A 26,763-nucleotide genomic window follows, 5' to 3' on the forward strand; every position below is an offset into this window, starting at 1 on the left:
AAGACCGGGGAGCAGAACTCCCATGCCTCAGTTTATCATCCCTGATCTTCTAAAAATCCTATCCTTCATTCTACAACAAAGTACTAGGCACAAAGATTCTAATGATATGTATTTATATATTCAAGTGTATTCAAGTACGTATATTTGCATATGACGTATGAATATGTACATACACACATAGGCACCTTCATATATAATATAGATTATACATCTATCACAATTGTGCATTGACCAGAGGCAATTTCAGTTCGCGAGCACATGGAGATGAGGCCAGTACCTCTCTCCCAGAAGACAGAGGCAGTAAGTTTCCAGGTGTTTCATAAGAAAATAAAGCTAAATATCCATTCATGGAAAGCATGCATCTTTACTTACTAATTCCAATGAGCATTCCTTCAGTTACCCCCTGACTCCCAAATCTGCCCTGTGTCTCTACAGACTAGTCATGGCTAGGTGTTAGGGGCTCCAGATGAACAAGAACAGGGACAGAAAAACCAGCTTCCCTTTGGGATTTCCCCTCTTCTCGGCAGGAGAGAGAGAGGGATCGACACTGCACAGGCCACACTCACCTTTCAAAGAAGTGGCCATCGATGGGCGGAAACCACTCCAGTGTCACGGAGTCGCTCGTGTGGCCCACGATCTGGGGGGCCAGGGCGACGGGCGCCGGCTTCCTGGAGGGCTGCCAGCTCTGGTAGACCAGGTCCAGGTAACAGTGCATTCTGGCGACTTGATTGGGCGTGAAGGAGTCTGTGCAGTCGTCATCTGCAAGTGGGCAGAGGGAGAGATAAGAACCCACTGCTGCATGACGTCTCCCGGGGGCCAGCCAGCCAGCACCCCAGCCCTTGCCAATGCAAAGCTGGCCTCTTCCAGTGCTCAAGAGCTAATGGTCTGTGAAGAAATGAGTGCAGTCGTCACTTCTGGAGACAGGTAAGAGGGAACAGGAGGAAGGGGAGGGTGGATGGGATGGAGCAGGCCAGAGGTCACAGTTAAGGACAAGGGCCAGACAAATGCCTTTCCACAGGCACCCCAATCCCTGGTGAGTAAGCCATGCATTCCCTTATTCTGTCCCTCCCTCAACAGTCACCCCAAATCTCCCATTCATTCATTCCTTGACATTCATTCATTCATTCCTTGACATTCATTCATTCATTCCTTGACATTCATTCATTCATTCATTCATTCATTCCTTTGTTCGGTCACTCCCTCACTCCATCCCATTCACTCATCTGCTCGTTCATTCCACTGTCCACGGAGGCAGTGATACTGTCCTTCAAACTAACCCCTGAGCATCTATCCCATGTTGTTTGCTCTGGGCCAAAGGCCACAGGAAGATTAGAATTTAAAAAGGGTCCTGCCCTCGAGGAGCGACCAGTCTAGTTAGAGAGTGAGGGCGAGCCTCTTATATGAGCCAAGGTTACCAGAAGACAGTGAAAGTCTGTGATGCTGACCACTGATGACCAAGACACAGCACAGTGGGCAAAGAGAGGGACCCAGGGAGGCCCCTGAAGAAGGAGGTACTTGAGGTCAACCGGACCGCATGGCTAAGATGGGGAGAAGAAGGTCAGGCACTGCAGGAGAGGGAGCTGCAGTCCCACAGGGACGTGGTGTCCTTCGCAGGGAGCACAGCTAGAGAGGCAGGAGGCTCAGGAACAATCCAGGCTCAGTGTCCATCCTGGGAACGAGGACGGTACTGTCACTTGGTTACTCACTGAGTGCTTAGTATCAGCCAGGCGTGGTGCTCTGTGCTTTGGACCTATTTAACATTCCCACTGTTTGGGGAGGAAATACGACCGTTTGCTCCATTTTGCAGAGAAGGGAAGGGAGACTGAGAGAGGCCAAGCAACTTTTCTGTGATCACAATGCCAGGGATACACGTGAGCTCTGAAAGGCACCAAGACTGGACTCCAAGAGCATATTTCTAATCAACGTGAGAACTTCTTTCTGTGCCTAAGTGAGACCATGCATGGAAAAAGGATCCTGCAGGTGCTTTATAAATAGAATGTGAGCCCAAGTCTGAGTGGGCTGGAATACAAGCTCTTAAATGTCTTCAGATCGAATGACCTTCAACCCTACTCTCTTTTCTACCATGTGGACTGAAGACTGTCTGAGACTCACCTCCCAAGGAAGGAGGCTGCCTCCTGTCTACCCCTCCAACCGCTTCATTCGGCTGCCCTGGAGGCAGAACAAGGCACTGTTTTGGATAGGTTTCCAAAAATATCACTTCCCAGAGGTGTCTGCCCGGTTGGGGTTTCCGCAGCTGGGCCCCAGACGGAGGAGCACGGGGCTCACCAGATCTTAAAATAAACCCGCCCCTGGGAATCCTGCAGCATAAACTCACTTCGCCTTATCAAACAAACAGAAAATAAGTTTGAGCAGGTGCTGGCTAGCTGGATGGGACCTTGAGAATCCAGTCTGGGGAAGGGACAGGAGTGAAAGAAAGTTATACACAGACGCTCCTTCTGATCCCCTTAGTAATTTTTGTAGGCTGGTCCCTTGTCTAGCACCTAGGCACATCTTTCATAGGTCTGGACAAAGTGGAAGAGCCCACTTCCCTTAACAAGTTCTCTTAGTCACATACATCTCTCTCAAGCTCACATGCAGTCATCTAACTTCTTGGATAACAAACTTTCTATGGCTCTCCGCTGCCTGGAGAATAGAGTCCAAACGTCTAGCCTAAGAAGGGCCAGCCCATCGGGTAAATTCTTCTTTGTTCCTAGGAACTTTGCATTCTTAGTGCAAAAATCACCCCTGGGAAAGCCATTGAATAGGCCAGAGGCAGGGGAAGAGACAATGGCTAATAAGTATGGCTAAAGAGTTAGACCAACATGTGAGGGCTGCAGAGTCGAGTGGGCAAGTGAATTCATGCCCTCAGGGTCTCTGTCTTCCCACTGTAGATGGAGATGATGAGGACATCGAGAATGTTCCTCTCAGAACTCAGCTGAAGGTTAAGGGCAGTAGTGCACAAGGAACCGTAATGCTCAGTCAAGACTCACTGCCTCAGGACCAGGACAGTGCCTGCGTGTGTGTGTGTGAGTGTGTGTGTGTGTGTGTGTGTGTGTGTGAGAGAGAGAGAGAGAGAGAGAGAGAACCAGAAGCAGGAAAAAAAAATAATAACCGGAATGTAAAATATTCATTCTCTTTGATTTGGCAATAGACAGATATTCATGAACAAATATGGGGAAAATAGAGGTATGAGGATATTTTTTGGAGTATCATTTATAATGGTAAAAATATCAGAAATAGGGGCGCTTGGGTGGCTCAGTGGGATAAGCCTCTGCCTTTGGCTCAAGTCATGATCCCAGGGTCCTGGGATCGAGCCCCGCATCGGGCTCTCTGCTCAGTGGGGTGTCTGCTTCCTCCCTCTCTCTCTGTCTGCCTCTCTGCCTGCTTGTGATCTTTGCCTGTCAAATAAATAAATAAAATCTTTTTTAAAAATATCTGAAATAACACATCCTTCTATTAGGAGGGGAATGGCTATGTACGTTAAGGCACAGCACCGAAGAGAATACTAATCAGTCATTTCAAAAGAAGGAAGTAACTCAAACTCAGGTCCCGCAGGTACAATTGGGAACATTTAATCAACCCCACTCCATGGAGCTGCTGTGGGGACTCAGTGAGCTAGAGCACACAGAGCATTTATCAAGACGAATGGAGGAGGAAATCAGCATTTTCCCCCTTCATCCACTCTGGTTTGTTTGTTTCTTTCTTTTCCCCAAGAAGTGCATTTCTCCTTTGGCGACTTAAAAATTAGCCATTTCTACATTTGTCAATAAAAAGGAGTATGAAAAACAGATAGGTGACAAAACTTGGTATGGGAACAGAAATGTATCTAAACTTGAGCACGGAAGTCCGTGAACGTCTGTCCCACGGTGCGTCGCTTAAAGACTCAGCTGCTCTCAGAGTCCTGGGGGGAGGGGCAAAAGGGTTTCCGTTTATCACAAATGCTCTGTCTCAATTAGCTCATGTCTAGAGTCAGCCCCTCTTGGCTTCCTGCCTCCACATGTTTCCCCTCCTGACATCTGAGCTCCAGGACCAACCAGCCCTTCTTGTTCTGCGGTTCTCATCCTAGCCCTCAGCAGGGAGGACTTTGGGGATCTCATCACTGGGGAAGCCTGCACCAGCTCCATGCTTTTGGGGCCCTGCCCTGAGTTTGCTAACTGAACTTGGTTCTCTAGAACACATTCCCCTCTGGAGCATGGTGACCACAGAGCACAGAGGGTCAGGCCAGGGGGTCAGGCCAGGGCCAGTGCTGCCGTGTACTGTGGAACTGGGAGCATGATGCTGTCTCCCCGGCCAGCCTCGTTTTCACCCACGGAAACACAGGGAACAATGATATAACCACCTCCTAAAGCTAATAAGGGCATTTAACAAGCAAACCTGTTTCTAGTGTAGGGATGACGGAGCTGCCCTTTGTAAGAGCTCCTGCCTTTTTGGTTTTTATTAAATAATGATAGTGATACTAATAGTAATAGCAATAAATGATTATTCACTGTAAAACATGCATGATATGTCCAAAAATGTTACAGAGAAATAAATACCCCCTAAACTCATTCCCTAGAGATAATACAATGAGTATTTAGCATATAGATCTATGTGTATATATGTATTTTGCATGTGAATATTTATAATTCTCATTATCAGAAATACATTTACACCATATATATACATACATTTATATATATACATATACACACACGTATATATGCCAGGTCTTACACCGTACAAGGCTCTGTGACCATTTTCACATTAAAGAGTTAACAAATACTCCTAGGAATTATCACTTATGGAGCACTAGTTATGGTACCAAGGACAGTTCTAAGTCCTTTATCTGCGTGAGTACACCTGCTATCACACAAGGTCAATGGGAAGACTCTCCACAGGATGCAGGAAACCAGGGAGGCCTGGAGAGGCATCTCACCTACCATCAAAGGCTAATGCATGGAGGATTCGCATTCGGTGCCGCACTCCCAAACTTCGTGCTCTGTGCCCCTGTGCCCCTCAGCTTCTGTTTATTCCTCTCTTTCATCTTCTGCATTATCGTTAGTGGCCACACAACATTCTATCCTATGGGTGCCTTGTGATTTATTTCAACAATCCATGCTCATTGGACTTGCAAGCAGTTTCTAATTTTTCACACATATAAGCGTTTTTTCTTCATCCCTGGCAGAGAGTAAATACCTCCTTGATATTTCAACAATGAACATTGCTAAGAACACCCTTAGGACTGAGTCCTGAAACAAGTGCATGGATTTCCTTCCCTCGGATACATTCCTAAGAGCTGGGATTGCACGGTCGAAGCAGATGTGTATTTGGAAAGACCCCAACGTGCAGAACAATGGTAACCAGACACTTGCTCCTGCGGCCCGGACAAGGCCTGGTTTTCGTACTCTTGAGGAAGCCCTGACTAGAGGGTGGCCTATCATCTTCAGGAAGGAGAGTCTGGGCTTCTGCTTTTCATCTGCCCGGGGCTTATCCAGTGGCTCAAGGTGACCCTATGCATGTGGGGTTGAACGCCGTCACCTGTCCAGTGTTTGCTGGAGCTGAGCACTGGGGGCCCTCCCCACCTGCCTTAGCATCAGAGAGAGAGGGAGAGAGCCAGATTGTTCACCGATCAATAGCACAGGCTCTGCAGTGAAAAAGGCTTACCTTTTTCTTGTGTGACCCTAGACAAGTGGCCTAAGCTACATGAAACCGCACTTTCTGCATCTGTAAAATGGGTTCAGTAAGAATAGTCCTTACCTCAGAGGGTCACTTTGAGGATTCTACAAGAGAATCCTATGAAGTGTTCCCTGCAGTGTGTGCTGTATCCCAGGCAATTGATAAAAAAATGTGGACCTGTGCTGACCGCCATGGCAGCACCGACCAGGTGGGGTTATTTCAGTTTGAACTAATTAAAGTTACTAATGATGAACAATTCAACTCCTCAGTCTTACTAGCCATACTCGAAGCACTCACAGGCCACACCAGACCAGTGGTGATCACACTGGGCACCACGGACATGGGACATGCCCATCTTTGCAGAAAGTTCTACTGGATGGCACTGCTCTAGACTCTTCACTCCGTGAGTGGCCAGGCCCGAGAAAGAAGCACCCAGGAAGGAAGGATGGAAGGAACTCCGAGCAGCTGACCCAGCAGGGTCTCTACCCTCTGGCCTTGACCGCGCAGCCCCTGTGCATAGCTCTTCCCGGTCCTGAGAACCCCATCCTCTTCTGCATTTTGAATTTCATCCAGCTGCTTTTGTCACCTCATCTATCAGAGATCCTAAGGAAAACAAACATTTCAAAGCTCGTGGTCGCCTTGAATATGCTTTTGCGGGTGTAAGTTTGTTATCGTAGCTCAGTGAATTAGTTCTGCTGTTAATGGGTCACTGAGCTGAGGGGTTCCTTTAAAAAAACAACAGTAAATCAATCACCCTTTAGATCTGTACAAAAGGGAACAAAAAAAAAAAAAAAAGATTTAGTTTATGGGGGTCTGGTAGCCAGTGGCAGCTCCGAGGCTCCTAAGCGTCCGGCAACCTTCCAAATTCATGTTATTGTTTATTTTCCATGTGCATTGAGCTGGCCAAGGAAAGGTGCTACAGAAATGGAACGTAAGCAGGGCTGTGTGAGGGGACAGGGCACCGGATGTGGGATGTCGGCTTGGCTAGAAATGGGAATCCAGTGGGAAATCTGCTTTTGAGGAAATACCCAGCACTGTGGTCTTTTTAAAAGACCTAAACCTGATGACCCCTTTCTGGTGCCAAGGATGGGCTGTTGACCCTTTCAAAGACCTCAGGTTTGAACAGTAGGAACCTTAAACTGTCGAAACCCCCAGAGGTCATCAGCCTACGTGGGAAAGCAGGAAGACCTAATGGGGATTATCAGATTCACTCGGTTTCAGCGGTAAAATCTTCTTTTCAAAAGTGATCTGAGATGGCTAAAATGAACAAGTCAGTAAATGACAGATGCTGGCAAGGATGTGGAGAAAGGGGAACCCCCTACGCTGTTGGTGGGAATGCAAGCTGGTGCAGCCACTCTGGAAAACAGCATGGAGGTTCCTCAAAAAGTTGAGAATAGAGCTACCCTATGACCCAGCAATCATACTACTGGGTATTTACCCTAAAGATACAAATGTAGTGATCTGAAGGGGCATGTGCACCTGAATGTTTATAGCGGCAATGTCCACAATAGCCAAACTATGGAAAGAACCTAGATGTCCATCAACAGATAAATGGATAAAGAAGACATGTTTTATACACACACACACACAATGGAATACTATGCAGTCATCAAAAGAAAAGAAATCTTGCCATTTGTAATGACATGGATGGAACTAGGGGGTATTATGCTGAGTGAAATAAGTCAATCAGAGAAAGACAATTATTATATCATCTCTCTGATATAAGGAATTTGAGAGGCAGGGCGGGGGGCCGTGGGGGGTGGAAATGAAACAAGATGGGATCGGGAGGAAAACAAACCATTAGAGACTCTTATCTCACAAAACAACTTGAGGGTTGTTGGAGGGTAGGGGGATCGGCACAGGGTGTCTGGGTGATGGACTTTGGGGAGGGTATGTGCTATGGTGAGTGCTGTGAAATGTGTAAGTTTGACAATTCACAAACATGTACCCCTGAAACAAATAATATATGTTAATTAAAAAACTGTGGTCTGAGGCCAAAGTCAAAGAAGAAATGGAAAACTGTGGGAAGAGGGCTTTCCGAGTTCAAGCAGAGATGGAGACATAGAGCCCCACACAGGAGTAGAAGAAAAAAAGTGCGTGGAGTCAGATGTGTGATCTGGGGCAAATGACTTTAGTGAGTCACGGTACTGCCATCTGTAAAATGGGGACACTTTCTACCCTACAGATCTGTTGCGAGTTGAATGAGATAGTGTGCATTAATGTCCTTTAGGAACCATAAACTTTTATACAAGGAGAAATATTACTATTGATAAGAATCACCTTTTTCTATCTTTATGAGAATTTATTTTCTTCCCTCCTGCCTCCATCCCTTTCCTTCTTCTCAACAAATAAACTTACTAAGCTCTGTGCTAGGAGCTAGGCACTAGGAATATAGTGATTCATTAGAGACAGTCTCTGCTTTCACAGAACGCGCTTACTTTTATAGGGGCAAGAGACTCCTATAGAGAATATTATAATAGAATTCGATGTTGGGCTAACATGTGCAGTTTGTGGATTGGGTCCTACACTGGGGTTCTTGGTCTGAATGGCCAGTGGTGAGGGCTGAGACTGCCTTAGAAAAGGACGCCTTGTTTTAACTTTCCAAATATGCTCTAAGTTAGAAGTGGACTTGATATATTCTAAAAGAAGTACACGACATCCTTGAACCCAAAGCACGAGTCCTTAAAGTTATTACCGATGGTATAAAAAAGGGCTTTGACAGGATATATGCAGTTAGGAAAAGAATGCACCCCTCTCACATAATTTCATATTTGCAAAACCAAAAGCATTCTATTTTTTTATAATAAAAGAGTAAAGGAGAGTATAATAGCTTTATATTTAAGAAAAAGGTGCAGTTAAAAATAAAAAAAGAAAAGATAAAGAAAAAGTTGCAGTAACCACTAGCTTAGAAAAATACAACTGCAAAATTAGAGGAAACTTCTCTAAGATTCCTCGGATCCAAAGATTCCATTTTCTTGAGTGAAGGGAGACCCAGAGATAGGGTTTAACTGACCCAAAGGCACTGGGTAACCCAGTGGTAGATCTAGAACTTCTATGTAGGTTTCCTGACCTTGGGCCCCAGCCAGCCCCTTCAAGTGTGTCTTTCTGAGGAGACGTCAGATACAAAGCTCCCATGAAGCCCTGATATCTTACACAAGGACTGTCACATCCTGATTATCAGGGATGAGGGACAATTGGGATGAAGAAGTCTTAGATAAAGAAAGCAGCCTTCCCAAGGCTCCTCTGAGCCAGGACCGGAGCCCATGTGGGACACCCAGCCGTGTTCATCCTGCCAGGCGGGGGAACCCTACCTGCGTAGCTCATGAAGTTGTTGTAAGGGGTGTTGAAGAAGCTATGGAAGCCACAGGTGTCATTCCCTGGTCCCGGATCACCGCAGAACTTGTGTTTTGGGGCTGGATTGGTATCGCTGCAGAGGTCTCCTGTCTCAAAGGAGGGTTCCGTCTCCATGCAGGGATCACTACAAGACTGGATCTCTGAGATGCCTCGAAAGATGTGGTAGAGGCCCAGGCTGTGCCCGATCTCATGGATCATGGTGTGGGTGTGCCCAGGAATGCCGTAGAAAGACGGATTCAAGACAATGCCACCTGCAGGGGAAAACCAGAGCCGTAAGCAAGTGGGGACACTCTGCTTCCTGCTGCAGAAATCCCCCAATCACAGGCAAATGGGGTGCTGCCCCAGGGAACCACAGGCTTCTCCACGCTGGGGCTCCACTGCTCTGAGAACTCTTAGGACTTGTGATACGCAGCACTGACTGGGTAGGAAGGAGTCTCAAGAGTCATTCTGGGCAATCCCTTCCTTTTTCAGATGAAAACCCTACTGTCTGAAGAACCAAGGCAACCTGACTGAGCTGATCTCAAACTATATTACAAACAGGCATGATTTCTGGGCTGGGGGACATTTTTGCTGCCACCTTGTCCTTCAATAGTAAGGCACACCCTGGTTTACAAACACTCCGCACTGTCTAGTCCAACCAAAGCCCTCGTGATCAGATACCTTGGTGCCAGTCCTCACTCTGACCTCCCCAACACTAGGACGCTGAGTAAGCTGACTGCCCTCCCTGAATCCCACTTCTTCATCTAGCTCTCATGGAGGCCATCATCCTGTTGAGCTCCTCATGATGACGGTGTCATCACAGCCAACGTCTTGTGGGTGCTTAGCATGTGTCCTCGGGCCACGTGCTTGGCGCTTCCTGTGTATAATCACACTTCCTCAACTCACAACCCAAGAGCAGAGACAATGAATCCCAGACAGGTAAAGTGACAGGCTCATGACTGGGAGTTCAGAAAGTGACAAGCTGGGATTTGAACCCAAGGTTCTTAATTTCCGGAGCCAGGCCTCTTAATGACTTCTACTACGAGTGCCAATCGCAGGGCCTGGAAGGTGGCATCTCATTACAAGTGTGTTGAATCTTTGCTGAACGTTAACCCAATGAAAGCCATTTTCTGAGGTCCACCTGAGCACACGTAAGCAGCCTTGCCTAGCTTCACAGTTAGCAGGTGCCCTATTCATGACTCCAAGTGGGTCAGAGGGTATCTAACTGCTTAGGAGTCGAAGAGGTCCTGAGAATAAGCAGCATGACCATCACCTGGAAAAGATTAAAGATGCACTCCCGGGCCCTACAGACCTACAGAATCAGCATCTGTGCTCTAACAAGGGTCCCAGATGGCTCTTCTGTACATTCTAAGTTGCAGAAGCCATGGTCTACCCCACAGGTCTTCAGTGACTGTGTATGGCTTAGCCTAGGGAGATGGATGGAACAGATTTCCACAGAATCACTGGATGGCATTTTTCACGTTCATTTGAGGCACTGGAGAAACGATATAGGCTGGTGGGGAGACATTTATACTTACAAATCCAAATGTGTTTAAGAGAAGGTTAACATTCAGGTCCGAACACTCTGCAAGTTGTGATTTTAAGTGCGGAGCAGGGTCTTCTAAAGAATAGTGATAAGGCAGGGCCTTGTTGATTTGAACTGGCGGGCGTGGAGGGGGAGTTTTATCTTGGGTTGAACTGCTGGGAGGTGAGCTTGCTCAGTCATGAGGCTCACGGAGTCTATTAATTCTGAACTGCTCAGAGCCTTCTAGCACAGAGATAAAGATGTATGAGAGAGGGTGTGGGCGTGTGTGTGCGCACACGCACGTGTGTGAGAAGGGGCAGGCAGAAAGGCAGGGAGGAAGAGAAATTGAGACAGGAAATCTCTCTCAATTATTTTCTGTCAGTCATAATATGAAACATAATCCCCTTCCCACCCAAGGCTTTTTCTAGAGATCATGGCATCACGGCAGGAAAAGACGGTAAAAATATATGTATGGTTCTAATAAGTTAGGTTTGATTGGGGTTAGTGGGGAGAAATTGCTTCTGGCCAACATGTCTCGGGATGGGGAGATGGCAGGCTGGGGGCTAGGGGCCCGGGACAGTGAGCCTGACATCAGATGCAACCCTCACTCCGCTTGACCCCGGCTGCGTGATCTTGGAACAGTGACTCTGCGTCTCTGGTGAGCTCTAAAATAAACAGCTACGACAGCGCCAGTGATTCTGTTTCTCCAGGAGGCTTCAACATGGAGGTGCCGGGCAGGGGGATGGGAAGGTGGGGACCCCCACAGGTATTTCCAGGGATAATGATGGGATTGTAGACTTAATGTCCGGGCCAGCTTGGTTCGTTTTACCTCATCCCCTCCCGACTCACCCCTCTGCACGGAGCCACAGCACAGAGCCCGAGTCTTGTTTCACTGCTTCTCTTAAAAGGTGAAATAGCTGGGGCCTGACATCATTCTGAAACACTATAACATGCTGCGGATTTATGGCCTTCTGTATTCCTGGCCCTGAGCCAGCGTCGGAAATTCACGGAATCATCAGGAGTATTTTTCTCTAACGTTAGACTCCTTCTAAGAGTCTCATCAAGAGCCTTTCTGTTGCTTTTCCAACAGGACAGCATTTCAGTGTGGAGAACCTTCTTTGGAGACCATCTAGTCTAACCTGTTCATTTAAAATCTGAGCAAACAGGGGGAAGGAGACTTGCCTAAGGCCATATGGCCAAGCAGAATCACAGCTGAGAACAAACATAGGTATCGCTCTGGGCCAGCAGGACTCACATACGTCATACCAGGCACGTGACAGAAACAAATTGTCTACGTTCAAGTGTGTCTAAGTTGCATGCTCTTTTCTGCCCAACCTCTGTCTGTCTGTTTATGCGTCCATCAACTATCTCAGGGTTTCTCTACCTCAGTATAACTGACATTTTGGACTGGATAATTCTTGCTAGACCCATAGACTGAGCAGCATCGCTGTCCTCTACCCACTAGATGCCAGTGGCATTCCCCCATTTGTAACAGCCAGAACCATCTCCAGACATGGCCAGATGTCTCCTAGGGGATAAAATTATCCCAGTTGGGAACTACTAAAGATTCCTCTTTCTCTCCAGCTCTGTTTACACCACAACCACACACCTGCACATGTTCACTCCTGCGTGCACACACGCATGCACCATATTTTGGTCTCCTTGTCTTAAAACCAAGTGGAAAAGGAAAGCAGTCTAGCGGGAACTAACTCTTAGAGTTTGAGGTCTCCGTCCTGTGAAGCTGCAGAGTCCTTTCCAAAATACCACCATTTGAAACGGTGACTGGACCCGGGCTGTACCACTGGGGGAGCAGGGGGCCTCAGGAAACACTGAAAACTGTCTCTCTCCTGAGCCCAAACCTCCTCAGATGAAGATGCTCGACAAGCAAGGCATTGCTCTCCACGGGTATAAACACTGAGAACATTCTGTCAAAGGAAAAAAGGTTGAGTACATTGTAGTGCCCTCACTCAATGGAATATTGTGTGGAAATTAAAAACATCACCTATAGAGGGATAGAAATGACTCAGAAGGATGCTTTTTTTCTTGTGATATTAAGTGAAAGAGTTGGATGGGAAGTGATTAGGAAGACTGTTACCAGTCTTCCTAACGTAGGTAGCATAATATGAAGTAAACAAATACAAAAACAAAAACAAAAACACCCCAAAAAAAAAAACCAAACAAAAAAAACCCCCCCAAAAATGTAAAATTTTTATCTATGCTGTGATTTGAAATATGCACAAGTTACAGAAACACACGTGCATATACAGACATGTGCTGGAAGAGAGCACGGAAAAATGAAAATTAAAGAGCTACGCTGTTTACTTCAGGGTCTGGTTCAGAAACCATTGTCTTTTCTGACTCTTGGTGATGGGTTCCTATAAACATATGTCTGGTTTATGGATATGAATACTTTGGATGTAAGAAGAGTTCCTGGTGGTGTTGGTGGACCACGGAGGAACAAGGAGTTCTCAGCAAGCTCACTCCCTCTCTCTGTCTCTTCGGTATCCCTCAAGCCAAGCTCTGACAGGCTGTGTCAGCTCCCTGTGGCTGAAAGGCTGGGAAGACAACAGCATGCACTAAGAGGCAAGGGGTAAAAGAAGAAAGCTATCAAGGGACACAGCTGGAGACTTGAACTCCAAATGGGGCCCAGCCACGGACTTGTTTGTGACCTTGGATAAGCCCTGTTCCTTCTGCGGATCTCAGTTTCCCCACTGGCAAAACAGGGTTAATGATACCATGTTCTTTTCTTCAGAGAAATGCCTGGTGGTTGAGATGAGATAAGAAATGCTAAGGGGTTTTATACTCAAAAAAGCAATGAAGAGATCGTTCACCATCACCATTGTCAAGGTCATGATCACCACCATCATTACCATCATCACTAAAGTTAATCCTGTGCTAATCCAAATTCCTCCTGAAGAAGTTTCTAATTCTCACCTAAGTGCATTAGGGCCTCCTTGTCCCATGGCCAAGTTGCTACTCCTGCCAATTCCTCCTCCGAGGAGTTTGCAAAGAAGATATTAAGGTGTGTTGATCCATCCAGTCTAAGAATGTTCTTCAGTTCATTAACATCCAAGTATGCTCTGTAACAGAAAAAGAACCTTGGCTGTCATCACCATCCAGAAACGGTACTATTCAAATAACAGCTATTCCCCCAAGTGATTAAGAGCTACTGTGTGCCACGCACTTTGCTAAACACTTTATACACATCACCTCAATGACTTCCCCCAACAGTATATAAGGTAAGTGGAGATGATCCCATTTTACAGCTAAGAAAATCAAGTCCTTGTAAGTTGAAGAGACATAACAAGATTCCTCGGCTTATAACAGTTCACAACCTACATTTACTTAAAGTCAACATCTTTGCCCTTAAGGACTCTGCTATCTTGCCTAGTGATGAGGCTACATAATGAGGGTGCAAATCAAGAACGCCGACCATGGAAAAGACAACATGTATTCTAGTCCTGGCTCCTTCTCTATTTCACTCATTCACTATGGGAGGCAAATACAGAGCTGCACTAGGGGCCTGCGCTGTGTCTCTGTACCAACCATGCAGAGACACATTATTGCTGTTTTCAAGATAGGGAACCTGTGGCCCACATGTGATTAAACAGGTTGCCCAAAGTTGTAGAACAGGGTTTCAAGGCCAATTCTGTCTACCTGGAAACCTACGCTCTTGTCACTGGGCATCATGCTGTCCCTACACCCAGGTGATTCAGTATTCAGTAAGCCTCTATTTATTTGCCTGTAAAATGAACCTAAAATCCCTTAGAGTGGGATGTTGTATTTGGAGTGGCTGCCACTTTAGACGGACAGATCAGAAAAGTGAACCGACTCCCCATTATCATCAGCAGCTCCTTAACAGATAGAATGAACGCATGTTGGTGAGAGGCTGGGCACATCCTAGGCACTCAGTAAGTAAGAACTCCTCCTCCACAGAGTATGGTTCCCCTATCAACACTGAAATGCTAAAGCTTTCCATCAGTCACAGGCATATTACTCAACGGATCATTTTCTAAATAACGGAGGCATTTGGCTCCCCTCTCTTGAGTGTCTCAGCCTCCGTTTTCTGTCTGCTGTCATGTACCCTTGTGAGCAGCTGAAGATCATTTCTTGAGTAAGGTTGGAAATGAATCAATGAATAAAGGCATGAAAACATATATAAATACACAAGTAGGCAGCTTGATGTAGCAGGTAAGATGACATCTCTGACTAATGATATTTATGTTTGATGGGCCCTTCTATGTGGTCCAACTTTATGCAGATGATCTCCTTTAATCTCCCCAACAAAACTGAGGTAGGCCGTATTATGAGGCTTATATTCCAGAGGAGGGAAAGGAGACTTAAGCTTCAGACCTTGCTTAGGTCACACAGCGAGTTGGAAGTGGTTTCCTTTTTCATAATGCTATCTGTCCATCTGTCCGTAAGGGATTGACACAGTCCTGGCTGGTAGAACACTTGTGATAGCTCCCTTCTCTTTCCTTCCTGGGGTCTTAGAAGGGCTCCTGTATGTGAAACATAAGTCCAAGGTCCCCAGCATGGCTTCCAATATGCTGCCTCCCTCTCCAGCCCCATTTCTCCTAGCTCCCTCTCCTGAATTTCCCACTGTGGGCTGGGGGCGCCCACCATGATGCGCCATCCATGGTGCCTTCACTTGCGAGGTTCCCTCTGTTAGGGACTCTGATTAGCATTTTGTCCTCTGATGAAGAAATCCAAAGCCCACACTGGTACCGCTCCTTAAGGAAGGCTTCCCTGACTCTCATTTCTCGTCTACCTCCATTGCCATCTCTACACTCACCCACCTCCCATAAGTAAACGTCCTCACACTGTTCCAAATCATCATGACACCTGTCTATGTCCACCACCATCCATGGCTCCCTGGGGCAGGGAACATGCCTTATCCATTTCTGTTTACCCAGTTCTCAGCATAGGGCTTGCCCCCGGAGCCAGCACTCAGCAGACATCGAAGGGGTTAAATTTATCCTGGGAAAGAACAAAGCTAAAATATTGGGGTCCCAGTCTCCTTTGTATGCGGCCTCAGCTTCCTTGCTAATTCACTGGGATCGGCAGCAGCTACCTGGTGCTCCAAAGAGCATTCCTACGGGTCACGGGCCCACACCTCTGCTCCTACGGGAATAGATACATAGGAGACCCAGAGAGCCCTCCTCATCCCCTACAGCATCAAGAGCCTATAATTGATCATGTGACCATAATTCTTTCCTGGCTATTCAAAAAAAAGGTGAACTTGAGTGAGAGATACAGACAAGGCCAAGAGAGGTCATAGCTATATCTGGGTTGAACTGAACAGTTTCAAGGATGACCACATGCTCAGATATTGACCCGCAATCTTGCTGCCTTGCTTTCTCTCCCTGGAAATCCTGACCTTCACCTTCTTAGCCTGGAAGCTGCACAAGGAGTTTTGGCCAGTCTACTCTGTGATCAGAGAAGGAAAGAGGAAAGAGAAAATCAACATTTATGAAGCGCTTGCTGTATGCCCGTCCCCATGCTAGCAAACACCTCTCGTCCCATCTCTGCAGTATCTGAAGTCATGCAACATAGTGGGTAGGATGACTTGTTCTCAAGCCAGAGTCCTGGGTACGAATCCAGCTCCTCCACCAGATGTGTGGGTCGTCCTGGGCAATTTACCTCACTGCCTGGGCCCCGGTGTGTCTGTACACACAAAACGATCTATCTCATCGGGTTGCCCGGAGGATTGGGGACGTAATAAAGGAAGTATAAAGGACCTAGAACAACACCTGGCACGTAGAAAGGCTCAGTTCGCGTTTAGCTATTCCCATCATTCATCCCCATCTCGCAGATGACGGAACAGGGTTCAGAGATCACATAAATAGTGACAAAGCCAAGCGCAAATCTCAATGTGTCCAATTCTTCCCACAGCCTCTCCCTCATTTCCAGGCTCACGCAGGGCCACGGTGCAAAGGGAAACAACGCGGAGGCGAAGGAAAACAAAGAGAAGCCGAGATTTTCTTGGATCAGCCCTTTCCACATTATTTATTTTTTTCTAATTGATTTGTCCATTTCCATCAAGCATTCTCTCAGGCAGAGGACACAGATGTTATTAGACAAAGTCACCTCTCTGCCCTGCTGCTCTAGGCTGAGAAAAGCTTCGTGAGAGGAAGAGGTGGGGTGAAGTGGGGCGGGGGAGACATTTTAATTGGTTGTTTATTCACTTGTAATTGCAGAAGCCAATCTTTTCAAGGGGTGGTACTCATCCTGGCCCAAGGCAGACATGTGGGATGTTGGAGCCTCTCCCTTGCTTGTATGTGGGTTTCTTTTTCACACTTTGAGAAGCCTCCATTTCCCCCAAGAGGAAGAATCCAGGGCAGCCATCCAGGTTTTTGGCCCCCTGGGCCTCTCTTCTCTCCCTCCCTTTTTTGGGGGGTGGTGGTGGGGGGGAACCCACCCAAAGGAAAACAGCTCTGTGGCTAAGAACTTTCCTTCTGTGGGCGGAGGTCTTCCCACCAATTCAGAGCCAAGCTGGGTGTCTCCTGCATGCATCAAGGGAAAGTCTCCTCAGGGGCAGGACTCCATGTGGGTATTTTCTTCTCTTCGCCTGCCTCGAGAATGTTTAATCCCTCCTGTCAACGAATGGTGGTGAAAGCACATAAGGTCAAAAAGAAAAGGGTCATTAGAGTCTAAGGAGACTGGTAAGGACGGAAGGAAAAAGACGTGCTCAGGGCCCCTCGGCTTTCCGTTTTGCCTCTAGGGAAGATTAGCCTCATGTGTATACTGCAGACTAGTCGAATCTATTAAAAAAAAAAAAAAAATCATTACCCATGCTCTATGAAAATCAATACAAATCAAAATCTCAGTGTGTTATTAATTTAAGTCCCAGTACTACTCAGAGTTGGATGGAGAAACCACGTCCATGGGCAAGTTGTTTTACCTCTCTTGACAGAAAGACCAGCAGACCAGCAGGATTCAATGGGACACCTCAGTACAGCCTGCGCACACCATCCCCTCCAGGTCCTGGCCTCCTTTGTTCTCCTACTGGGAAAAAACCTAAACTGTCTGCCTCTGGGTGGTTCTCGGGGACTCAGCTTCCCACGTATCATCCCCACCACCCAACCTTCTTCTCCCTCCAGCAAACTGCACCTCAAGTTCTGATGGTGTCCTCATTCCTGGAGCCTCTGGGTTCCCCAGATTATGCCCACCCCTTACACATGCCCATCAGTCTCTCTCCTCCGCCTCATGACTTTCCTTCCTGCATCTCTGCCTCTTAAAATGTTATCATCCCTGCAAAGTCCAGTTCGCCTCTGCTCCTGACCACTCTCACCTGTAAAATGGGAGGATGACAGTCACCTCTCAGGGGGTCTAGAGGCCACCCAGAGACAGTGCCTCACGCAGTGCCTGATGGGTAGAAGGCACCCATTGATTAGCACAGGCTATTGTTGTCACATGATCGTTATTACACTGCTAGTTATTAGCAGGGCCAAGATCATCATCGCCTCTAGCTGACAACGACTTCTCTGTCCTCAGAGCCTCTCCCTTCTGACTCTACTAATCACCCTGCTTTGTGTTATCTTCTCCATGAGCCCCTGTCTTCTCCATCAGACTATGAGCGTCAAGTAGGTGGGGACCAAGACTTCACATCTCCGTGCTCCCTAAAACTTGAGTGAGAGAGCGAGCGAGCGATCCAGAGATAGACCACGGGTTAGCAGTCATGGAGTACGACCCACTTAAACTGTGTAACTTCAAAACAAGATGAAGAAGTCCAGGCTCAGGGAAATGAAGTGACTTGCCCAAGGCATTAAAGGAGGGACACAGAAAGGCCTGACAGCAAACCTCCATTTACCAGCCTGTATGTAGCAGCGCTTTTGCACAAATCAGTAAAGTCGCCCCTTCATTCAGGTGGACACAGTTCCTGTGAAGGTATATGGCTCGAGAGTCAAGCCCGGGAGGGACCCTCCTCGGCTAAGCATCCCTGTGCAGAGCCTGTATTGCCTGAGTGTCTGGCCTCTCCCCCTACACTCTGCTGCCCAGTCGGCTGCTCAGAATCCCTAGCTGTTTAGTGAGTATGTGAATTAGACCCATGTTTTCCAGTATACGTGCTGCCGAAGTGAGCACAGATCTGTGTTTTCCAAATCACAGTCTACAGAGGGCTAAATCCACAAGAAGCAGATGCATGTTTAAAGGAAAAGATTTTTTTGGATTCAAATGGGTTTAGGATACGCTCTGTTAAACAATGTTCAATACATATGGTTTTTTAATTGCAAGCGTTATCAGAGCCTTTAACATGCAAAATGGGAGTAGAGCAGATAGGGTATGAGTGTTCCCAAACACACATGACCATAATCCTCCCCACTCCTCCCGACCCTAATCTCTGGCTCTGCCAAAAATCAAATAACAGCACAACTAATAGATTTTGGGAAATGTTGGGCTAAACTGTCAAACCCCTCCTAACTTAGACCCCCTCCCCAAGCTGCCTTTCAAGAGAGGTGTCTCAGAGTCTCTTTGCTTCCTCCACAGCCCATGCCCCTGGGTCCTACCATGAAGGTTGTGGGTCCCCTGGAATGTCAGTTGCAGGGAGGCTCAGCCCCAGAGTGCCAAGGCGCCCAGACTTTCCCCCTCTGCCAGAACAGCATTTCAAAGCCATGAGAGCAGCTCTGGAGGGAGATCAAAGCTCTCTCAACTCAACTGTCATTAGAATATTTTCTTTATGCATCTCACTCGCTGCTGAGTGCCAATAACATATTTCCTAAATGCACTGGCCTGAGATGGTACAACTCTGTAATAATCTCAATGAGGGGGCTGTCGGGGCCTGTTTTATTGAAAGGGAAGCAAAAGGGAACTACATTCAAAACTGAGAGCAACAACAGATCCCTTAAGTGAGATTATGGAAGGCTCAAGTTTTTTTCCAGCTCTAGAAACAGAATACACGGGCTCTCCTGTTTTACAGACGGTTGGTCAGAGGTATGTCTCACAGCACGTGCAGATCAAGACTGCCCAGTGTTTGTCTCTACTCCCACTTAAAGCCAAATGACATGCCCACTGTTGAAGTGAGAGCCAAGGAGATTTTTGAGAAGTATCCTGCCCAAGTTCCATCCCCTGGGCTCTTGACAGGTGCAGGCATGGCGATGGTGCTGACCAGGTGCTGATGCCCTCCACCTGAGGAAGATTTGTTTGAGCTGAACCTGGCTGTGAGTGGGCCATCTCCAAGCCAGAGGCTGGTGAGGGTTCTTTCAGATTAAAGGAAAAGGCAGCAGAGTGCCATAGAAACATGAATGTCTTTTTTTTAATGGGAAAGTACACACACACACACACACACACACACGTATATATATGTGTATATATATACATACACATATACATACATACATACACACATACATACATATGACAGCATAACACTTAAAGAGAGTGACCTAGAACCGTATTCTACTTGTAATTCGTATAGAAGACCGTCTTACATGGTGAGACTCTTTGCTACTTACTTTCATAATTAAATATCCTTGGGGACAGTTCTAGAAAGAATTGTTCTGGACTACAGTCTGCTCTTCATTCAATTGATATAAAAGTGCGGGGCACAAGTACGTCAATGTTTATGGTACATGTTTTTGTATTTACCATTTTATTCTAACATTACCACACCAAGAAATACTTCGTTGTTGTAATCACTGTCTATTTTTTGCAAAAACCTCATCTTGAGAGAGACAGTCTAGGGTTTAAGTCCTATTTCTTCTGCCAAGAAGTGTCTCTGTGACCTTAGGGAAGGGACTCAACCTCTCTGAACCTGTCTTCACCTGTAAAATGCAGATTATAAAATTCAACCCAGGCAGAAGAATATAAAAACTTAAGGAGGTAACATGTGAGAAAGCAACAAGTGAGCCCAACTCACAGAAAGGGCCCAAGAAGCATGATTCTCTTTTTAGCTTGCTCATGAAACTGGCCCTCGCTCCCTTAGCTCCCAATGCCTGCTGTCTCTCTCCCATCAGGGGACCCTGCTCCCACCATTGGACCAGGGTGCTTCTCTCCTCCACAGGTGGTTGACCTGTTCCTATGACTCACATGGCAAGTCCTGTAGCACTGCCCATTTCCAAATTCTGATTGCAGCCTGTCATTCCCCAGGAGGGTCTTGAGTCCCTGAACCACTACTCCAATTTCAGCACACACCAGACCATTTGAAAGTGATTATCAAATATAAAGATCAAAGCCACTCAAGGCAAGTCATTAAAGCAAGATAAACCTCAGAATGTTTATTGCATCCATATCCTTGTTGCAATTAACAAGCATTCCCCAAGCTGTGGCCAGTTCTGAACCCTGGATTCTGTGTCTTTATCCCAAGGGTCCTAATGATCTGGAGTTTATTCTCTTGCTTAGTTTCACTGTCAGAAATGTCTAAACCTGCCTCTCTTGTAAGAGGAGGCACGGAAAAAAAAAAAAAAATAGAGTGCTTTGGAGAGTTTATTAAATTCTCAGAATCCTGAATGATTGGTTTCCAAAATAACAGCTCTTGCACAGAAGTCTGACACACAGTCTAAGAAAAATGTAACAGCACCAATGAAAGAGCAATTGAAAAATCGATCATTCTTTCATTCATTTATTGAATAAGTCACTCGTTCGATCCCTCCCCTCCTCCTCCCTCCCTCCCTGCTCGCCTTGGTTTTCCTTTCTTCTCTCCCCTCTGCAAATCATTCATTCAGTCGGCTCTTCTTTTGTTCGCCAATCCTTACAGAGATTCTATTATAACCATGCCCTAAGCTAGCAACTGGGCACACAAATATGAAAGCGAAACAATTTTCACTCTCAAAGGGTTAGCAGTTTGATGAAGGAAATGAGACAAATAAGCAGACAATCACAACATAATATGATAATACGAATAAAGCCCACCATTTGGGGGAGTTCATGACACACTGGCACCGTTGAAGTACTTTTCAAAATGATCTCTTTGAAGCTTTACAAAAAACCCTATGTGTCCAGGAGGAGTATCCCCAGTTGACAGGGGAAGAAACCCAGACCCAGTGAGGTGACGCCATTTTTCCAAGGTCCCTCTACCTGGTTACGAGTGTGGGAGGTGAGATATGGCTGCTCATCTGTTGGTTACCGCAGACCACATCCCTATCATTAATGTCTTACCTTCTCTTATGATGTGTGTTATCACAGAGGAGGAGCTGAATGGAAGAGAAGAGAAGAACAATGACACTTACCCAGCTGAAGGTGGCGAAGACATCGCTGGGCTTTTTAGATGAAGAAAAAACCTTGGCTGGGTGTCAGACCAAGTGTAGGAGACAGGGTCAAGGGCAGAGGCTCCAGAAAGCCAGGAAGCCTGAAAGAGCAGGGAAAGGTTGGAACCTTGCAAGGTGGCTGGTGCTCTTGCAAAGCTGGGAACATGGGAGCAACTCCACAGGGCAGGTCTGGAGGGCTCAGCAATGACCACATCAGACAGGTCTTATATACCAGGTTACAGAGGATGGATAGTGTCCTGACGGCTCCGAGCAGACCCTTTCTTTCCTTTCTGGAGGAATGTGGAAGATGGACCAAGGGAGGGATGGCAATAGAGGCCCTGGTGGTGGCTTACAAAAAAGCAGATGGGTCTGAGACTATCGAAGAAAGACAGGTACGCATACGTGCTTGCTGGGTGGGGGCAGAGGAAGAGGAGGTGAAATGATGGGTATGGATGGATTCTCATTTGGGCCACTGGAGCATTTCTCATTTATCAGGTTCAGATTCTATACATCAAAGTCCCTCATATTGCTGCCTGAATCTCTAGGCCCCGCACAACCCGCTGGGGTTGTGCCCTCTGCTGAGTCACGTGCAAGGTCAGCTCTCAGGAAAGTCACTGGTCTGCAGCATTCTGCGGAATAGGATCAGGATGAGACCTGGAGAGGAGTGGGATGGAGAATCCTGGGAGTTCGAATACAGGAGAAGGTGCTGACTCAGAAGTAAGTAGGCCAATGGAGAGGTTCTCAGAGCTCCGGATCATTTAAAAAAAATGGGGAGGAAGTAGCAAGTAAAAGAGGGTGTGAAGATGAGCCCTCCCACCCCCCGAAAAAAAAAACCCACACCATTTAAGATGGCCTTCACATAATAAAATAAGTTGTCCTGGAGTGGAGTGGTCCTCCCAAGGAAAGAACAAGATAATGTCAGAAGAGAGGATGCCAGTGATCAATGAATACCTTTTCACTAGGATCCACTCAGCTCCTATTTTTCTCATTTTGCCTTTTTGAAAATGGCTTTCAGAGACTGCTGGGGCAGAAGGCAAAGAGTCAGAACACCTGGTTCCTGGCAAGCACCGCTCTACTCCGTTGGTTAGCATGACTCAGCCTAGAAGTGACTCTGACCCCTGATGAGTCAAGTGCCCATCCTCTGCGTCCCTCAGACCTTGGACTTCTCTATAAAGCATTTATCCAGCTAGCTACTTATCTACCTGCAGGAGATTCTGCAAGTGCAAGATCATACCTTTCTTGTGAAATATTCATTGCTGGAACTCCAGCACCTAGCACTGCACCCGCCCATGTGTGTGCACACGTGCGTGCACGGACACACACACACACACACAAACACTCTGGAAGGAACAGTCACCTCCCTAAGATCTTTTCTGGGGGTTCTCTAACCTCTGCTTTGATAGCCCCATATTCTCAGAGTTAACTTCTTTTCAGAAAGCCAAGAAACATGAAGAACACCGTGATAAGCAAGGAAAATAAGAAAATACGACGGTATGTTCAGAAGTATCAGAACAGTAACGTGACCATCCCACGTCAAACGACTGTTTTCACAACACAAAGTGTGCCATTCCCGAGCCCACAAGTGAGCTCTTCTCGCCACCTCCCTTTCTTCTTAGAGGATCGAAACCACAATTGATAAATAATAGAACTGACCACATTCGGCAGAATACACAGCTCACCAGCGGCCCTACGGCTTGTCATCCAGTTGAAGTACAACAAAACAGAGCCAAGTCACCCCTTTTCCTAAGTTGCAACAGCTACCACGTCCTGGGTACAGGAGACACTTCAGCAGGCTGTGTAGTTTGGCTCTAATTCTGAGCCACGTAAACCATAGAACTTATGTGACGACTGACTGACTAATATTGTGTTTGGGAAGGACTGAGCAAGAATTTCAACATCGTCACTGATGTGTGTCCGTAGGACAATTTCTAGATTTTAGCCTGAACTGTGGCCTCATACAAATTGCCTGATTGTAGGCAAATAGCAGAATCATGTACAGACACAACTATATGGTCACTACAGTAGGTGGAGATCTCTCTGGATGACCTGAACAAGTCTAATAACGTCCCCAAATTTGGGTCCAGACCGGGGTTAAAAACTGAGAGCTCTCGAAGGGTCGTGTGACGATGGAGGAGTTTAAGCATGCGGAAATAACGCTGAAGAGTGATGAGGTCGTCTGACAGGCTATGGGAAGTAGAATGAAATTCAAATGGATTTTTGGAAAGAGGATGCCACTCTCGAGGTTTAAGGGAAAATGAAATGGCAGACACACAGACTACCCAAGACAAGTTGCCACCATCAGGGGGTCACAGAGATCTGAGAGTCAGGAGTCAGAATCTTTCCAGTTGTCAGAGTAGAATTGTTCCTTCACGGCTACACTGAACACATCGGACTCAATTGGTCAGAGGGGCTGGCAAATACTTTGAAGGCAGGGGGATGGTCTCTTATGTCCCTGGATGTCCCCAGTGTCAACACACAGCCTTGCTCATGCCTTCCCGGGATCAATCTCCCTGCACCTGTATTCCAGCTGCAGTCCCCATAGGCCTGGAAACTGCGTTACAACATCTGATCTGAAAATGTATGAATAGTAACAGCTCTTAGAAATATCCTATGCAAATCCTCCCATTTTATGGATGAAGAATTTAAAATAAAAGAAGTGACTTGAACCATGCTGGCTACAAAGTTACTGGAAATAGCTAGTCACTTTCTTCCTCATGTTTTGCCAAGCCACGGGGCAAACTATGTTTTTCTACCATGAATCCTCCTGGGAAAGAGCTGTCTCCCTCTCAAGTCTCTCTACCACCCTCCGGAAGAGCCTGAGATTGTCCATGCTTGTGTGGAGCTCTGGTCACCCACCGTTGCCCTCTGTGGCCAAACATAGTTTGGGAGTTGGGATTCAAGCTCACGGCTGGGGGCTGTGCTGTTTGTCTGAACTCGAAAAAGGCTGGCATCACAAATGTTGGACCCCTGAAGTGGAGACCCTAATCTCCTCGCCCTCTGCCCTATACCACCAGATCACCCACTAACTGAGAACACGGAAAAGAGAAAGAAAGAAAGGCACAGAGAGAGGGAGACAAGAAGTCACAGCTCCAAAAACAAAACAAAACAAAGAAACCAGGGAGATGGAAGCCTGTTGGACTTGGGCAAAACGCACTGTCGTTCACACATGGGTTTTGTGCTTCCAGAAAGTGAAAGCAGGGGTGCTGAAGTCCCCTCACAGGAGACGGAGAATTGGGTAGCTGGGAGTCCGCAGGTACAAGCTGAGCCACAAACAATTTAGGGGAATGTGTTTCCCTAAAGCAAAACATGCCTGCGTCTGCCCATTCCACCCTCCCAAGCCCCCACTGCTTTGTTTCCCACCCTGGATGGGCGTCTGGCCCAGCTGAGGCTGTCATGAGTAGTCAGCATCACCAGTGGACGGTGGAAGGAACCGGAGGGTGCTGATGAGGTCAGACCGGGGTGGAAAAACCCCAACTGCCTCCCTCTGGGGCCGAGAGGGCACCAAGCGCTCCCATCCATCCGTCCATCCGGAAAGCTGGAGATGGAAATGCACCTCCAGGAAAAAGGGTGAGACAGGGAGCACCTGCAAATTTCACCTACAAACTCTGAGACAGAGATCCTGCTGTGGTCAGAGTCACAGGCATGAGCAGGCGTCTTGTGCTGCCTCTTACATGGCCCGGTAGGGTTCCGAGAGCCCCTGGGGTGCCCACTTGGCTTCCAGCTCCTTCCCTAGGATGTGTGAGAGCGACACAGCCAGCCCCATCCTGGGATCCCGGACACGCCTTGGCTTTATGCTGGGGATGCCTAAACTCACAGCAACGTGCTGCTTGGGACAATGAGTATGGTATCATTTAGCATGCGCAGGGCTTTCGGAGTCAGGACAATCTTTTTAAAATGGAACCTGCAGGAGCCAAAATGAAAGGGCCTTTGGTAGAAGAGCAGGACTAGCTTGTCTACAACCCCCGCTGCAGCCCGAAGGTTCCAGGGAGGGGGCTCAGGATCCAGAGGGGGCTGGGAATTAGGGAATATGTGTGTAAGAGGTCAGAAGATTTCCCAGCGATGGAAAATCCCCAACCACCACTGTTATTTTGAGTGCTCACTCAATGGCCGGCGCTGGGGTAAAGGGCTGACCCCTGCAACATTTCACCGAATCCTCTGAGCCCCTCAAGGCAGAAGCCTGCAATACCTTCATCCCTGACTTTAGGAAGAGGCACCTGAGCCTCTGATAAAGTTAGAGACTTGCTCAAGGTCATGGACATGTTTATATGGCTTGATTTCAAGTACACTTGGTGTCCAAAACTCACATTCTTATGTTTTTTTGCGAGACTATCACCATCCTCCACAGCTTCTCACGGGTCCCTGTTTTGAGCTCCTGAACCTGGCATGGAGAAACCACCAACCGCTCTCTTTGCTCCATTCCCCCCTCTATCTTGATCTCAAAGACCACAGTCACCTGCGCAGAGTCACAGAGGGGACCTCTGAGGGGAGGTGGACTTTGTTGAGATGAATAACATGAAGGTAATCCAGACGGAAGCAGAGAATGGGACCCCGCCACGCGTGGCCTGGAGAGAGGTATTTCTGCGTCCACACGCAAGCGGGCGCATAGGCTGGGGACGGTCAAAAAATCTAAGACCCTCCATCAAATTGGCTCACCACCCCTGGTGACCAATGCCAACACCGCCTGGGATCGTTCCAGGCGGAAATATGTCCTCGAACACAGTTCGGCATTTGGGTCATTTCAAAAATAAACTAGTGTGCGAGCTCAATGGGTTGGATATGTTATATGGTCTTTATTTAAAAATACCAATTCTGTGGCCAGTCCTAAAAAAACAAAAAAGTCAGTATTTTAAGAATGAAAGTAATCTGTGTAAATGCCCTCAGTGTGTGTCCTGCTGTTCCATCCAGGCCCTTTTTTTTTTTTTTTTTTTTTTAAATGAGCCTGCAGAAAGTCAGTCTCCAGAAAACAATGCTGATTTAGAGGGGTCCCTGTGTGTACCCAAGAAGGGAGGGGACTCTAGACCTACTATGTGCCACACACTATGACCAGCGGCTTGATACAGATGACTT

The 26,763-nt window shown here is 47.1% G+C and overlaps 1 protein-coding gene across 1 annotated transcript in view; it reads right to left on the reverse strand.

Moving 5' to 3' along the window:
* PAPPA (pappalysin 1) overlaps nucleotides 1–26,763 on the reverse strand; it is a 239,644-nt gene that overhangs the window by 172,365 nt on the left and 40,516 nt on the right. Inside the window, exons 3-5 of the mRNA XM_059142291.1 lie at nucleotides 13,448–13,593; nucleotides 8,967–9,260; nucleotides 567–759 (exon numbers count right to left, since the gene is read on the reverse strand). Of these exons, the coding sequence (XP_058998274.1) occupies nucleotides 567–759; nucleotides 8,967–9,260; nucleotides 13,448–13,593 (633 nt within the window). The remainder of the gene's footprint in view (nucleotides 1–566; nucleotides 760–8,966; nucleotides 9,261–13,447; nucleotides 13,594–26,763) is intronic.

Source organism: Mustela lutreola, chromosome 12 (assembly GCF_030435805.1).
Source record: "Mustela lutreola isolate mMusLut2 chromosome 12, mMusLut2.pri, whole genome shotgun sequence".
Lineage (NCBI taxonomy): Eukaryota > Metazoa > Chordata > Mammalia > Carnivora > Mustelidae > Mustela > Mustela lutreola.